The sequence below is a fragment of the Carya illinoinensis genome, chromosome 3 (assembly GCF_018687715.1).
Source record: "Carya illinoinensis cultivar Pawnee chromosome 3, C.illinoinensisPawnee_v1, whole genome shotgun sequence".
Taxonomy (NCBI): Eukaryota; Viridiplantae; Streptophyta; class Magnoliopsida; order Fagales; family Juglandaceae; genus Carya; species Carya illinoinensis.
The window spans coordinates 3,773,744-3,790,030 of record NC_056754.1 but is presented as its reverse complement, the minus strand read 5'-3'; the positions used below and the strand labels follow the sequence as shown (position 1 = coordinate 3,790,030).

At 36.2% G+C, this 16,287-nt stretch overlaps 3 protein-coding genes and 1 non-coding gene across 4 annotated transcripts; 2 read left to right on the top strand and 2 right to left on the bottom strand.

The window, feature by feature from the left end:
• Window positions 1–536: 536 nt before the first annotated feature.
• Window positions 537–4,667, bottom strand: LOC122302596. Its single transcript, XM_043113920.1, has 2 exons — window positions 4,225–4,667; window positions 537–1,418 (listed from the first exon to the last, which is right to left on the bottom strand). The coding sequence occupies exon 2, from the start codon at window positions 1,209–1,211 to the stop codon at window positions 684–686; it is 528 nt and encodes a 175-aa protein (XP_042969854.1). The 5' UTR covers window positions 1,212–1,418; window positions 4,225–4,667; the 3' UTR covers window positions 537–683.
• Window positions 4,668–6,795: 2,128 nt separating this feature from the next.
• LOC122305942 lies at window positions 6,796–6,894 on the top strand. The gene has a single exon (XR_006241370.1). It is a non-coding gene; the product is annotated as a small nucleolar RNA snoR1 (small nucleolar RNA).
• Window positions 6,895–7,406: 512 nt separating this feature from the next.
• LOC122302589 (cinnamoyl-CoA reductase-like SNL6) lies at window positions 7,407–10,370 on the bottom strand. Its single transcript, XM_043113909.1, has 6 exons — window positions 10,157–10,370; window positions 9,797–10,058; window positions 9,194–9,375; window positions 8,172–8,366; window positions 7,912–8,065; window positions 7,407–7,781 (listed from the first exon to the last, which is right to left on the bottom strand). Exons 2-6 carry the CDS (start codon window positions 10,053–10,055, stop codon window positions 7,483–7,485), a joined length of 1,089 nt encoding a protein of 362 aa, XP_042969843.1. The 5' UTR covers window positions 10,056–10,058; window positions 10,157–10,370; the 3' UTR covers window positions 7,407–7,482.
• A 2,217-nt stretch (window positions 10,371–12,587) lies between these two features.
• On the top strand, window positions 12,588–15,927 carry LOC122302597 (proteasome assembly chaperone 3). The gene is made up of 7 exons (XM_043113921.1): window positions 12,588–12,831; window positions 14,071–14,118; window positions 14,241–14,287; window positions 14,974–15,040; window positions 15,122–15,165; window positions 15,519–15,576; window positions 15,657–15,927. The coding sequence occupies exons 1-7, from the start codon at window positions 12,772–12,774 to the stop codon at window positions 15,705–15,707; spliced, it is 375 nt and encodes a 124-aa protein (XP_042969855.1). The 5' UTR covers window positions 12,588–12,771; the 3' UTR covers window positions 15,708–15,927.
• The last annotated feature ends 360 nt before the right edge of the window (window positions 15,928–16,287 follow it).

The following is a 16,287-nucleotide window of genomic DNA, read 5'->3' as shown; positions in this document are numbered from 1 at the left end:
AAAATATTTGAACTTTTCATCACACACTCTCCAACTCTTATCCAATAAGGTTAATGGAGTACTTGTTCTTTCACTGTCCAAACTTTCTTCCAAACCAAACAAAGAAAAAGAAACTAAATAGCAAATCAACAAGTTGCCCTAACTCTCGATATTGGCAGCATGCTGACTGCTGTATATTGGTTTTGATGGATTGTCCCCCTTTCTTGCCGTTTTTGAGTAATCTTGAATCTTGCTATCTTGCCTCTGTAACTCGTTAAAAGAAAAAAGGCCAACAAATTGGGTTTTGCACCCACGAAATAACCACACGGATATATACTACCTAATGCAATGCCACCTTTGCCTAAAGTACTTGTTTTCTGGTGCATGCTTATAGTCTTGTTGATTTAAGGAAAACATACGGGAGGTTGGCCTTTTGTTATCATGTCTGAAGGACAACTAAAACTTCAATGTTCTAAACAAATTGGGATTAGTGATCAAAGGAAAACAGGAGATCAAAACATGACTCAAGTTTTCCGAGCCAACATATACTTGCAGAATCATAGAAAATCACTTCATTTCATTAGCAAGGCCAAGCTTAATCTCGAGCTGTAACACTTATAATAACCCCAAAGCCATGGGGTAATGCTTCAAAGACTTCTAAATAATAATGTATTTACCATATTGGTTTCCTTCCCTTATTGCCCTTACCCAGAAATTTGAATACCGGTGAAGGAAACTCTCCCAAAACCCAAATGACCAACCTGGTACAGCTCCAGCCAAACCCTCTCAGCTTCAAACCTGGCACTACCACTGTCCATCCTCTCTTCTTCATCAAACCCTGATGCAATTTCTGGCATTCCCTCCACCGCCCTCCTCTTTCTCACATTCCCATCCCTCTCCACCACGCAGTCACCCTCACTTCTCTTGCATTTCCTCTTCATCTCCGGCCTCTGACCCTTCTTTCTTCCCAATCCCAGGCATCTCCTCCCCACCATCCACGGGACTTTCACAAGCGCAAGAGCAAGAAATTCCACCACCGCGAACGGGCAGCAACAGAGGGCCACGCAGTCGGCTACCAACCCGGCAGTGCATGCTCTGCAATGCTTGCCAGAACACTTGATCTGATCTCCATCATCATCGGTGGTGTACCTGCCCTTCCTCGTGGGTCCGGCCCTTGGGGCCTCGTGGTTCCCATTTTTACGTGAAACACGAGGTGGGTTCTCATCGTCCATTTGATTTTCTTGATCAAGTTTCAAGCCTGCCAAAGATGAAAAAGACACTGAATTCTTTCGCTCTTCCCTCCGTGTTTCTCTCGTTCTCCGTAGCTGCTAGCCTGTAACCTTACTAACTTGGCACTAAAAAGAATTCCAAGGAGCTTCTGCTTTTGATGTCATACGTACAGGAAATCAAAAGACTTCATGCATTTTATCCGATTAATTCTGAAAAGGGTAAAAGGGTCAATGTAATTTTAGAGAGGGACAGAGAAATGTAATTTTCTGGGACTGGGTCACTACTCTCTTAAAGCGATTTTGGGTACTTGTAGTTGAGTGTTGCTACTTAAGAGGCATTCTACTTTAAACTTTGGGACTCGGTGATTGACCATAAACAGGCACCAAGATTCCCACACTCCATTATAGAAAAAAGCATTATTCTAAACTCTGGGAGAGAGACATTCACTAAAACCATGCTGCTTTGGCAGATAAACAACCAATTAAAGGGGGCTTTATGCTGATATGAATGCCTTTGCCAGCTCCACCTCTAAATGATGGGCAAGTTGGGGTTTAGGAGTTGGTGTGAGTAAAGGGACAAAATGGTAACGTAAACTGCTGTAAAAGATTTGAGTTGTGGTGACTAGAGTGGTTGTATGTATGCATGTTTTTCCTAGAATTAAAAAAGAAGAAGGTAAGATTGATAAGGGGAATGTGAATGAGACGATACACACCAAGCAGAGGCCAAGTTGGTGAAAAACTTTCCCTCACTTCATTTTCATAAGCTAAATGATCATTTCATGCTTCATGCCTAATTTAGCTTTGCAACAATGCTTGGCCTGTCTTTATGTGCATACTCTTTCATCTTCACCATTGAATTGTCAAAGAACAACATCAACCTTTATTTTTTTATTTTTTCCCTCAACTGTTGTCATTATGTTTTCCAAATTGTTCTTAAAAAAAATCTTATATTCCCAACCACCCTTTTAAAAAGTTCTTTTGTGGGTCTTTAACTTGGGTAATGAATTGAAAATTGCAATACCTGTTCTAATTGTCAAAGTCTCCAGAGTACTTTCCATTCCCATAGGGTTAATTGGTTTATTATTAGCCAGACAATCAATATTAACTATCCAGTATTTATTCTTAATATGACATTTTTTCTATGATTTTTTCACTTTATTTTCATATGATTGTTAGTGTCATCTCAATTTCAGTGCATTTTTATAAATTATTCTTTCAAATCTAAACCATCATGGTACACTCAAGTGTAGGTCTATGTATCCTATCATTTTCTTAAATGTTTTAAATTAAAAATTTTATATCTAATCATTTTTACGTATTTTTTTTACATTTCATTAATGTAATTACTTACATCATATTTTTTTAATATAAAATAATTATTTTAATCAATTGTATCAATAAAATATATATAAAAAAATATGTAAAAATATCAATTTAGCATAACCCTTTCAAAATATCAAGGGCCATGTTTCATTGAAAAAAAAAAAAAACAACGAGAAGCACTTTTGAATGTGCTGTCAAAATCAAAGTGAGATCCAAATCCGGGAAAAATATTAAAATAACCTCACCATTCAATTTCGAAGATCAGAATACGGATGCTATTAAAAATTAAAAATATTCGTCATCCGTTATGAAGCCCATTGGGCTACCTAGTAAAATAGTAAGAAACTATTAAAAATGATATTGGTGTATATGAACACGAAATTAGGGTCAACTTTAGAAGGAAGGATAGAAAACAATTCGCTTAAAAATATGATTTTGATGCAGTAGTGGACCCACAATAAGAAAGCAGAATATAAAATAAGGAAGGTGCTAGAGTAACCGATGAAGGACCGATCAAATCTGACCGATCAGTGTAAATGTATTTTTTTTTTATTTTAATTATTTTTATATGTATTTAAATAATTTTAAAAAATATCAATTTACTAATAATTACTTTCTTAATTGTTAATTAAAATTTTGTAAAAAATAAAAAAATTAATCGGCAACTTTTATCAGTCAAAATTATAAGTTCAAATAGCATTTTCCATAAAACAACTTGATCCTAGCTATGCTATCAAAGTTGACTTGATTTTACTGCCACCTCCAGGAGTTAGCAAAACTATTTTAAAGCAATCGTCATGTTGGATGATGCTTATGCCTGAACCCCAGACCCCCCTTGGGAACTTTGTCAGCCACTCGATCAAGAAGTACTGGCTAGTTCCAAGACCAAGATTTTTAGAAGGAAGACAGAAAACAATTGGTTTAGTTAACTCATATTATTAGAATACACACAACATTATTATGGTCTGTAAAATAGTCATGGAATCTGACTCTATCTTCAAATTAGCTAGAGATTATGAGTCCATAATCTTAGACCATTCCTGTTTTGGTTGGAACAGATCCACTAAATGTTTGATCATCCCCAGTTAGATAGAAGTTTTCTGGTAGTATCAGTTCAGTTGAGCCAAACAATTAATATATTCTTGATCTAAAGAAAGTCTTAGTTTCCTATATTCCTTGTAAGGTTTCGATTCATTCTTGGCTTGAAATTTTATGCCAACTACAAGCACCTGACATGGATTTAATCAAAGTGAACATAGGTCACTTGCATACAAGGTGACTGATCAATGAGTACCAGAAAACAACGAATTGAAAAGATCAGACAGATCCATGCTCAAATATTGGGTCATTTCCATTGAAATGAACATGACAGTTAGAGGAAAAGAGGGAGAGTTTCGCTTTGAAGAAGCTGACAGTGAACCTCATCCTACACAAGCCCGCAATACCACTTGTAAGCATTAGTTGGATCCAGCAGCAGCTAATGCAGCAATCATGGAAAAGATGTTTGTTTCAGAAGTCAATTAACGTGCATACTCAAACCGATTTTTCCCAGTGCAAATGGTTTAGAACTAGATTGCATGAAAATGGATACGGAACTGTCTAGCTAGATAGCATTTCAAGCAGAGATCACAAAGTTGCATGCAAATGTGAACAAGGGATATAATGATTTATCCGTAATGAAGAATTTAATTACCTGGGCACAAGGTTAATTGGTGGAGAGGCCAATGCAGATGGACTCGATCACTGCCTCTTCAATATAGTTGTCTTTGCCCAGCGGTCTGCTAGCTAAAAATATTTATTACATGTGATCAAGGACGAATTCACAATCGATTTTGGTGAGTGCTCTCTGATCTATATAGGAGTAACAGAACTTCGATCTGATCTGAAGTGCCCAGATGATTTAACTCTTGTTTATCCAGCATTTCTGCAATCTGAATCTCTCTCTCTCTCTCTCTCTCTCTGATCTCTGTGTGTGTGTGTGTGGGTGAATATGTATTATATCCAAGTATATTGTACCCTTTTTAACCTATTTTAGTTACTTCCAAACCTTTCTTAATTAAAGCAAAAGATTTTCTAATATAATACTCAGGGGAATCAAAATAGAGAGAGAGAGAGAGAGAGAGAGAGAGAGAGAGAGAGAGAGAGAGAGATCTAAGTACTGTATCAGTGTATCAGATGGGCACTAGTTTCATGAGTACCGATGACAGGGAATATAGGGAAGTGTTCCTCTTCTACCATGCCCTTTTTCCACTTCCTGCTGTTTGGTTTGTTGCGCGATCTTCATGAGTCATGCACGTGCATCCACATTCAACTTCATCTAAACTAATCAGAAATCACCGAGACAATGCGGTCATGGTTCCACCAGATCATCTTGGCCGGTGACATTGTAGATTGTTACTTTGTATGCAATCTTATGTGTTAATTCATATCCTGACTACAACAAATCAGATCCATACAACTTCAAGAATCATTAATAAGAGTGTAGATCAAGGAGCTCTCCGACTGATTTAGCAGCCCCGGCGTCAGCCTTGAGGAAATCTCTACATGCCATACGTGTTTGCGTATTCCAGTTTCAAGCGAGCAGAGCTTTTGAATGATGTGGTAGATCCAATATTCCAGAGAAGTTCCTGTCATTATCATCAAATTCATTCCATTTCCTAGAGTGGATTGCTATAGCTGTCATTGCTCACGTTTGGTCTTTAATAGTTCTAGCTATCGTATATATGTTTCTCTCCCGAATAGATTAAGACTTTATTCAAGCCAATGCATTATGCAATTACCCCGAGGGAAAGCTGCCGAGACAAAGAAACTAAAAGGCAAGAAAGGAGAGGGGAGAATGGACGGTATGACAGCTTGAGTAACAGAAGAAAGGAAATAGACGGTCAAATTTGTGTAAAAATTCAAAGTCTTGTCAGTCATGACTCGTGTTGGTGTCAGAAGACATATTATGCAAATTAAGTTTTTTCCCCTCGAACTATAACCTATTTTCTAATATATCCACTGGATTATCAAAGTTGTCATTTCATCTCCCAATTTAAATTATAAGTTATCATTTATCCCCTCTTTTAAGACCAACTGTTGAATAATATTATGTTATATCATCTATTTTTCATTCATATTAACTATCAAAGCTTAAAATGGGTACTGATTTATATATTATGTTTTAAATTCAGAGGTTAAGTTAATACTTAGATAATTTGATAGTCAGATTGTTCATAATAGTTAATAAGATAGCATCGGAAGCTGCTTTGAAATTATAAAAGGAATTATGGTAACTGTTAATACTCAAAAATTACACAATTGGTTGGAACGGGAGAAATAGTCCTTTTTGACCCGTTGTGATAACTTGGACCTTAATTGGTGTGGTATGGGACCCCCAACAGTGATTCGGTGTGGTTCTACGACTTCCATACGTATATCCATGGCAATATGTAGGAAATAAATGTAAGAAAAATAAAAGAGATGAAAATATATAAATTTATGTGATTCGGTATACTACTTATGTCCACGAGTCGTTTGGAGAAGATAATTCACTATAATATGATTGTTTTATAATTTCAAATGGTTTCTCATTTTCGCTGTATAATAGAGATTATAAATCTATTTTTTAGTAGAGATCTTGTCTCTAGAGCTCCCACAGCTAGGTTGAAGAAGCTAAAAGAGAAATCGAAGTAGCAGTCTTGGTCTAACCTCTCTAAAGTCATCTCGTCCTTTCCCTTTATTCTTTGTCCATTTTTTCTTTATATCATATCTCATTTCTTATATGTCACATCTCCTCTTTTCCTCTTAACACTTTTTATTTTTCTCAGCCTTTTATCCCCTCCTTTACTCCTTATGAGAATCCCACCCTTGAGCTGGGCTTGGAATGCCATATTGGGCTTACAATATTTTATCCTAATATTAGAAGTCTAATTATAAAAAGGAATGACAATTTTTCAAGCCTCATTCTATTTTATTTTGTGGAAATGTTTAATTTCGGTTCTTTTTAATTGGGACCATTGGGCTTTCATCAAATTACGGTGCCCTCGGAATCTCTTTGGTCTGGGCTCGATAGAGATTGCTTGGTTTTAAATGCCGTCAAAGCCCAAAAACAATCTATAAATTCTATAAAGCAATATCCATCCCGGTCAGATTCGAAACCCTAGGTCGGCAGTCGTCTCTCTTTCTATGGTTTTCGTCTTCATCTTCTGTTTGACTGTTTCTTACCAGTCTCAGATTTAACTTTGTTTTGATCGAATTTTAAAGTTATTTTACTCTTTAACGGGGCAAAGATGAAGAGTGCATTTTAGATTTCTGACACCTCTTGTATGAGAAGAGCCTTCAACAATCTCTTCCTTGAGCAGAGACAGCAACTCTCTGAGCCCCTAAGCATCTTTTTTTAATTACTTTCGCTGCTATTTGTTTTTAACGATTCGTTTACTCGTGCCCGTGTTTTTTTTATTACATCGTAAGGATCTTATATGAGCGGAACTGGTTTTGGTTAGAGCTATAAAGCAAACGTTCACTTGATTTTTGTTGGCTTATCATTGCTTTGGTAGATACCAGTAGATTAATGCTTTCCTCTTCCCACTATCTTTTAATATCTCATGTGATTTTGGGGTTTCTTGCAATGAACGTAAGCTCTTATTTCATTAGTTTTTACTTGAAAAATAATAGTTTAGAGCAACTGCAAATGTGCGAAAAACTGTTGGACTTTCATTCTCTCTCCCAAAATGCATCCTTCGAAGGGCACATTTTAATTATTTTTGAGTTTATTCTTCTTAAATTAATTTAATTTTTTTATTCATTATTCATATATTAAATATTTGATAAAAGAAAAAAATAATAAAAATTAAAAAAATATGGTGTGTGGAGATTGTGTGAATAGTAGGAGGATGTCTAATGCTCTCTCTAATTAATATGTATAAAGTGAGTGAGAGGGTGACTTGAAAAGGGACGTAAAATCGATCTCTTAGCATTCACCATAACAGCATCGGAGTGTTCTTGACATGAGACTAGAAAGCTTCTCATTCGACAACCGAAACCGAGCCTGAACATCTTCAGAATCTGAATTCCCGCAGATCTTGTTTGTTGGCACCCCTGCTTCTCGAGCTAACTTTTCTGCTCTGTCTCTGTCAACAACATCATCGAAGCAAATGTATCTGCCGCCTGCATTCTTGTCCATTGCATCATAAACACATGCTTCTGCTGCTGCCAATTTGCTTACATCCACTGTTGCCAGCGTGCCGTTTGAGTACATCTCTTGTGCGCCTACATTTTTATACAACCTCTGTTTATTAAGTGATTTGATTCAAATATTTTTCCAGCAATCTCCCTAAACAAATTCAATCTTCAACCTGGCAAATTTTTCATTTTCTCGGGACAGAAAGTGAGACGATACCTTTAAGATAAGCAATTGTTGCCGTTGGATTTCTAGGACAAAATTCGGGACCAGTAACGAGAGCTGGGCATATGGTGGCCAGTTGTAGCCCCGTCTCCTTTGCTACTCTCCATGCCGCCTTCTCTGCCCTCAGCTTACCCAAGGAATACCACAGCTGCCATGTTTTAGAAAATCAAAATCAAGGATACAATACCTTTTGGGTTAAGCGAGTTTTGCTTCGATCACCAATAAATCATGGCCTGGATGCACGAAGGTAGTACCTTATTTTCTGTGCAGAATGATTCATCACTCCAGCAGTCATCGTTAACCACGGGAGAGAGATCACACTGGTTTTTCCCCCGCCAGACGCAAGCTAAGAGCGAGGATGTCAGAACACACTTTCTTACCGATGGTGTTCTTGCGCATGCTCTCATCACATTCTCGCAGGCCCTTACTTCTATCTCAGCCATTGATTTCTGCATTTCAAAATAAGCTTGTAGGGTCTTGAAGAGAAGAATAAGTGACAAGTAAATAATTTCATAAGCTGATCAAATTACTTATTTTAGTTTTATAACAAGTGGGAATGGTTAATTCTCGTCTTGGACCATAACAGATGGTTAATAAATATAACAGATGGTCTTGAAGAGATTTAAGTTTTGTCTCGACTCTTAGCGTGGCATATGTTATTGTCCCACCAAACTTTGAACGAAAGCATTTGGAAGTTCTGCGTTGACCCGCTTGGGCAAGCTCCAATCTGTGCTTATGATTATCTTTTTTTATAGACCGGTCAGCAGAGTCTGCTCTCGCCCTCTTTCAGTTGGCTTTGTCACCGGTATATTATGGAAATTTTATGTCGATGACGTTGACTGAAATTGGGCGCCATTTGTTTTTCGTGTTGCAATTTGTTTGCGAGCTAGCTATGAAAATCGGTTGATGATTCCAAAATATGTAGTACAACCCAAGAGAGACAAGCAAAGAGAGACGAGGGGGAGTTTGAAAATGTGATTGGTACCGGAGGCTGTTGGCAAGTTGAGTCAGGTGGACCATTTTGGTTCAACTTTTGCCTTCTGTATACATCTATGCATTTATACAAAGGGACCATGATCATAGGTAGAAAATCCTATGTAATGTGTGAGGTAGGTGCCGACGTTTAGAGACCAAGACATTAAAGCTGTTTGCTTGACAACTTGGTATAGGTAGGTAGGATCTACGTGAACCTTGTACTGTGAAATGGCAGACTAAAAGGGCAAGCCAAAAAAAAAAAAAACAGAGAGAAAAATGACGTGTTAAAGAGAAAGCTCACCGTGTAGCCGGAAAGTCCAGCAGGGTCGGTGAATGCAGAGGTGTGAAGGACGCCACGACACCCCTGGAATGCTTCTGTCAAGCTTTCAATCTCAGTTAACTTCGCCATAACTGCTGATAGGTTATTGCTACCTGTCATCATCTCTCCCGAGCTTTCCATCTCCCTCAATTTATTTATGTCCTCTGCATGTTCATGAACGAAAATTATACACGTCATTCAATTTCTTTGCTAATCTGGGAAAAAAAAGGTAATGATAGTGCATATCAAATGATTACTTCGAAAAAGAGCAACTAAAAACACTTGAAAAAAATTAACACAGTCGACTAAATGCAAGTAATTGGAAATCTAATGATTAAGTCGAATTTTCTTCTATACTTACCGGATAACACGAGCTGAAACAAGAAAGGAAGCAAATTCAAACCTCATCGGGGTTCCATGTTTTCTTTGATTTGTCAAAAAAAAAAAAAAAAAAAAAAGAGAACCAAACAGTGCTCAAAGAAACCAGAACCTTAAAACTGAACTGAACTCGGTACATGCTGTATCATTATGCTGGGATAGTTCCGATCGATCTAACAATCAAACATAGTATTATCAGAAAATTACCTTGATTTTCAACAATAATCCGGACGGAGTAGCCACGAACCAAAAGCTTGTTTACAATAGCGAGACCTAAATAAGAGACGCCACTGGTGACACAGACCAACTTGTCTGCATCATCGATGTCCATACCCATGGAGGAAACACGTGCTCCTTTGAATTGTTCCTCATCTTTCCTCCTTTGCAGGCCTGCACAGGCCACCAACATCAGCCGGAGTTCCTCCAACTCCACCCTCATGCTCTCTTCTGACCCCAAAATCCCCATATTCTGATGAAAGATTCAATCAGTATCTTGCTCCAAATAAAGATGACAAGCTTTATGGGATAGACTAGAGAGGTTACAGCCACAACAGAGAGAGAATCTACCGAGAGTCATGCAAACGGCACCTTTATTCCTCAGCTTCTATAGTTTAAAGAGCGCGCGTGGAATTGGCTGGGGTTAAGCTGCTCAATCTTGGCTAGCTTAGCAGCCAAATAACTATTTCTCTCGTGTTCATTCTTCTTCTTATAAATAAAAATGAAGAGGGTGGGTGTTCCAACTTCCAAAAGCCCGAGCGTGCTTACAGGAACTTTGACTATCAACAGGGAAAGATATCATAGTAAAGGAGTGATTGACAGATACGTGCACTATAAGCTTTCTAGAACTTCATTTTGGACCCAGCACTGCAACTGGTTGGTTTGCCTTTCCATCGCGCGGAAAATGATAGGTTGCTACTATTCTCCTACTTATTAATTATTTTTATTATATTTAATTTTTTTTAATATTATTAAAGAAGTAATTATTAATAAAATTATATATTTTTTTAATTTTTTCTCTAAAGATGTTGAAAAAAATTTTTAAAAATAAAAAAAAATTTCTAATATCTTATGAGTAATAAATAAATAATAATAAAATAATAACCCTAACACACGACGCAAGGAAATCTCTCGGAGCCCGATCAAGGAACCCTTTTGTTTTTTGTTTTTTTTTACCTCCCAAATTTCTTTCCTTTCCTGGCGCAGACGAAAGTCCGAAGCAATATGTTGACTACTCTCCCCCATCGTAGTGGTAGGTTAACGCAATACATAAGTTGAAAATGGAAGAAGATAGTTATAAGTATAATTATGTATTAATCTATGTATTAATGTGATGTAATTGATTAAAAAATAGATTTTATTAAAAATAATATTAATTTAAATTTTAAGTATGAATAAATCAATATTAGTACACAGATTAATATGCGACTGTATTTGTATATAGCAAAACTCGTTGAAAATTAATGGAGGAGTACTTACTATCAGTACCTAATATATGTAACATTATCTAAGGAAAGATGTCAGTAGAAATAGATAGATTCAATTTGACTCAAAAGTGGTTGTTACTTACTAGTATTGGTATTTCTATAAGCATCTTTAAAATTATTTATTTTGAAAATTAATTTTACATATCAAGAAAATTTTTATATTAGATTATGTATTTTGAATCAAATAATAATGAAATATTATTATTTTTTATTTTTTATTAAAATTATTATTATTTATATATTTTGCAATTAGCATACCATGTGTTTAAAAATATCAATTTTATATATCTAAATATTACTAATTTCATATATCAAAATGATCAATTTATCAATAAATATTAATATGTACTAAAAAACACATTGTATCATCAATTTAATACAAATTTCATATATTAAAATATTCTTAATAAAAATTTCACAATGTTGATTTTAATGGGTAGGAGAGAGAAAAATATTAAAAATAATATTTGGAGAGTGAAAAGTGATTCTAACTTGAAAAATCACTATTCATAGATATGCAAAACTATAGAGATGCATAAGTTAATGTAGATGAATTTAAAGACATTATTCAAATTTGAAAATAAAGATAAAGATGAATAAGCCAATACTAGTACTTTGCTTGTTGTTGGTTGTGTTCTATGATTTAAGTGATTTCATAAAATATACAGATAAACTGATATGATTTCATATGATATATATATTAGATTTATTTTTTAATAAATTTTTTTTATAATTTAACGTAAGATGTCAAATTATTTTAATTTATAAATTTATTTTTGTAATAAACATTTATGGCTAAAACATTCATCTTGACAGAGTTATGGGGCTGGATTGTCTTGATTAATTAGATATACATCATCAAGTATTTTTTCAGTATGAGAAATATTATTTCCACATAAGTTTTCTAACGAAAATTTCTATCGAATTTTGTTTTTATTATTTTTTATTTAATGATTAAGATCATATTTTATAAATTTTAATATTTTTTTTAAAATGATTAAAAAATATGTAAAATAACTAAATAAATAAAAAGATGATTTAGCCTATCGGTAACCAATTTTCGGTAAGTGTAACGTCTCTCTTTCTGTGTCGTGTTTAGAGAAGTGACTAAAGTAGTTGACTCTTGGGTTAAAAAGTGAAAAAAAGGTGGAATGGGCGGTGCCGGCTCGGCTAGGCTAGAAAGAACGGCTAAGTGGGTAAGTAGGGGGGGCTGTCACTCACGTGTTGAATGACCAGTATGCACGGGATGGCTTACTGTGTTTGTTGAGAGAACGATGTCCGCTGGGAACTTACCCCAAAACCATGCTCCCCATCCACGCATTCCATTGTCAACTAACGAACCACCGTTCGCCTTCTTTTTATTTTTCTATTTCTTCTTCTCATTTAGAGAGCAATCTAGAAAAGTAGTCAGATTTTTAGACAGGATGTCGGGGCTGGAGCTAACCAACTGGACTCCATAAAGGGTTTTTTATAGGAGCTGAAACAACTGGGCTGGGTTCTGTTTTTACCTCGCTAAGAAATGGGCTGGGCTTTTGTAAATTTAGTTGCTTGCTCTTAATTGCATGGCCCAGACTTACTCGGGGATTACCTCTCAGTTCGCTCCCAAGACTCTTTCCTGTTCCTCAATCCTTCTCTCTCTCTCTCTCTCTCTCTCTCTCTCTCTCTCTCTCTCTCTCCGCCCGTGCCTGTGTTGGTGTTATGGGCAGCTCGGTCCCGCGCTTCCCGGTCACCCACAAGAGCCTCTCGTTGGATATCAAGGTAAAATACTTCACGTTTTTTATTTTTTGAACTAAGAGGGCCTGAAAACTAAAGCAACCTTATTGCCCATCGCCTGTTTGCTTCAGCGCCCAAATCTGGATTCTAGTTTCATTCTCATGCGTTCCTGCTACCAATTGGCTATTCATATTCCTCGTAATTCTATTTTTGGCCAATAAGCTTTGGTGATTTGAAGTATGGGGTTATGGAATTTAAGACGTGATTATGTAGGCCGATAAGCTTAGGTGTGATTTGAAGTACGGGGCTATGGAATTTAAGACACGATTATGGAGTGAAAGTACCGTTATGGTACTTAATACCTATTACCTCGGTTGTTTTTTAGAATACTTGACTATGAATTTCCTTGATGGAGTGACAGTTATGTGTGATTTCAACCATAATGGAAAGGAGAACTTTGTTTTGACTTGATTGCATATCTTGAAGTTCGACTTTAAGTTTAGGATATTGCCTTCCATATGTCATGGCATCTAATTTCGTTCTTTTTTATACAAGCATGTATTTTTGGTGCATGAGAGGGAAAAAAAAAAACACGCGAGACTTTATTTTGTTAAATTTCCACCTCACGTTGTCTTGATGATGATGATGTTTTTGTTCAAGGTATTGTCTATATGCGTATCTATATTAGGAAAAAGGAATACAATAAAACTGCAAATGCATAGTCCTTGCTATGCATGATTGGGGATCCTTTTGTGATTCATGGAGTTAACTGAATCCAAAGGTAAGCCTTGCTAAAGTAACTGAGACAGTTAATGATAGGTGCTTTGGAGACCGGGAGCATTCCTTGGACAAGCTGAAGAGATTCTTTTTTAACACACTATTTTCCTGGGCTTTGGTCATTGCTTGTAATGGAGACAACTTTAATAATTTGCTTGTATCCATCACTAGTGCTTAGTGGATATTAGGTGTATTCTGTGTATACTTCCTGTGCTTGGGCTATGCCTTTTACTTTCAATAACGTTTTACTTTTACTTATCAAAAGAAAAGGTAGGCGAGACAGGTGGCATTTAACCTTCCTGATCTAACAAAGAGTGTGTGACATTATATAAGCTTCTTTCACTTCTTATCAAAAACCAAAAATTATAAGCTTTATTCACATTTATAGAGGTTTTCTGTATTGTTATGCGTTTCGGTTTCAACTACCCGAATCTATTTCCCAACAGAAAGTATGGTCATTGAGTTTATTATTAATTATTCCAGTTGCCTCTGCTTGCTTTCTTTCAGGGGAACAAAACAGATGTTGTCCTTTGCAGTTACGATGACCATTTTCTCGTAAGTTTGAGGTTCATCTTCCCATTGGATTTTTTCCCTGGAAAAAGAAGAAAAAGAGGAGGGGTTTGAGGCCTTCATGTTTGTGTTCAAAACTTCAATCCTAATGCTTGAAAAACTTTTAGGTTGTTGCAACTCAAATAGGAGCTATGGGAACAATACTGCATGCCAGGTGTGCTTATTCTTTTCATTTATCTTCTAAAGCAATCGTGCAAAGTAGAGTATCCTTCTGTTTCTATCCAATTTAGATTTGCTAGTAATTCGTACATTCCATTTTTGCTGGGTCCAAGACCTTGCCAGTTATTGACTCCAAGGCTCACGATAGAAACTCTTGTTATTTATACTATAAAATAAAACTTTCCTGTATAATGGAGTAGTACATTGAACGCACATTATAGCTGTATCATGTCCTCCAGTAATCGGCCTAGAAGAGGTGACAGAATCGAGTTCTTTTACATTAGATAAGTTCTTGTTGACCTGGGAGAATTACATAGTTTTCACTCCAAAGAACTCTGCTTCTTTATCTTTCATCTTTGTGAAGTAGAATAAGGATATGATCTTATCTACACCTTTTTAATGAAATATAAATTCGAAAAATAACTAGTGGAGAGGGAAAAAAATTATGTCACTTGAAAACTTGACCATTCCAGAAGTTCTACTGTATAGCATTGACCAAGGTCAACAAAGCTGAGGGGAGAACTTAATTCTTTTAAGATTCTGGATGTAACAAGTAAAAAATGCGAGTGATTGATCAACAGTTCTGTAACTTCCTTTGCCGTGGCTTCCACAGTCCCATTAAACTATTAAAATGATTATTCTTGCCAAAGGAGCTTCTGAGATCTATTTCTTCATTTGTAGGAAGGAGGAAGGGGTGTCAATCGAGCCAACATTCAACGTGTCTTCAATATTTGGAAAACGAGATGAGGTGAGATAACCTGTGTTCTAGTCCGTGTTTGATAAATAGTTGCCAACTTTTTCTGATATTGATCCACCACAATAAATGCAGCCAATGCTACCGGCATGTGCTCGTAAATTAATTGAACACATCAGGTATGTTTTAGTTCACCATGTTAGATAAGTTCATTCGGATAAAACTCTCATAGCTAAAATCTATAACAAACCAAACTTTCCTTCGAGGACGCTTATAAATAATAAATAATAATGATAAATAAAATCCTCTGAGGACTTCTGGTGAAAGTTGTAAAACTATGTTTGTCAATCTCTATAATAAGGTATACATCTCTCTTTTCACCTACAAGTAGCACTGGTGGCATTAATAGAATCTCAATAGGCTGGCTGTAAGTGACATCCAAATGTAATATTAATTTGTGGCCTGGATGCCTGTATCCTTAGAATCTTACCTGAATCACTAATAAATGGATTGCGTCTTGTTCTGTGTGCAGCACCTCTGGCTCCCCCAAATCGTTGGTGCTTTCTCTTGGACTCAAGGACCATTCTGTGGTACCATTCAAAGACATATTTACCTCTTTTTCTGGATAAATGATATGGTATGTAACTCATTATTTCACGATTTTATGCAGGAGACACTCAGGGGAATTGTTTCTGCTGTGATTGACAACCGCCTCTGGTAGCATTTCGTAGCTGAACTCAAAACTATTTTGCTCAAACCCTTTGATTTTGTTTTTATAATCCTGGAGTGATCCTTCCAGCATTTTGCAGATTGATGATTACTCTTTTGTTACATTTTAGTTCAGAATTAGCAACGTACAACTTCCCAATGTGTAACTTAACAGTTACCCGTAATTTCGATTATTGTTTAATGAGTTTTTTCAGTTTGCTGGTTCCTAAAAATTGTTTGCACCCAAGAGTTAAGAGGATTCAAACCTCAGATTTAGAGGGAACATGTCACCAAGACCAAGGCCCTTTACCACTTAAGCCAACTGGATTACTGCGATACAGCATTGAGCTCAACAAGTTCGCATGAGTAGCGTTTAAGGTTCGTGTTATAAACTTATAAGCTCGATTTAGCTTATAAAAATAAGTAGATGAAAAAATAATAGACCGGTTTACAACTTGCATGGGCTTCGTAATTGAACCCGAACTTGAATAGATTTGGACGTTGGCTAGGCAGCAGATATTGATAAGAAACGAAAGCATCCTAGTGAGAAAATGACACTGCTGCTATCCTTAACGATAAGATGACATAGGAAC

Bases quoted from the DNA above. Each gene is read 5' to 3' on its own strand.
- LOC122302596 (XM_043113920.1), bottom strand. From the start codon at position 1,211: ATGGACGATGAGAACCCACCTCGTGTTTCACGTAAAAATGGGAACCAC.
- LOC122302597 (XM_043113921.1), top strand. From the start codon at position 12,772: ATGGGCAGCTCGGTCCCGCGCTTCCCGGTCACCCACAAGAGCCTCTCG. The intron at 14,119-14,240 runs GTAAGTTTGAGG...AAAAACTTTTAG, and splicing joins GTTACGATGACCATTTTCTC to GTTGTTGCAACTCAAATAGG. The intron at 14,288-14,973 runs GTGTGCTTATTC...CTTCATTTGTAG, and splicing joins GGAACAATACTGCATGCCAG to GAAGGAGGAAGGGGTGTCAA.
- LOC122302589 (XM_043113909.1), bottom strand. From the start codon at position 10,055: ATGGGGATTTTGGGGTCAGAAGAGAGCATGAGGGTGGAGTTGGAGGAA. The intron at 9,376-9,796 runs GTAATTTTCTGA...ATGAACATGCAG, and splicing joins GATTATTGTTGAAAATCAAG to AGGACATAAATAAATTGAGG. The intron at 8,066-8,171 runs GTACTACCTTCG...AAAACATGGCAG, and splicing joins CATTCTGCACAGAAAATAAG to CTGTGGTATTCCTTGGGTAA.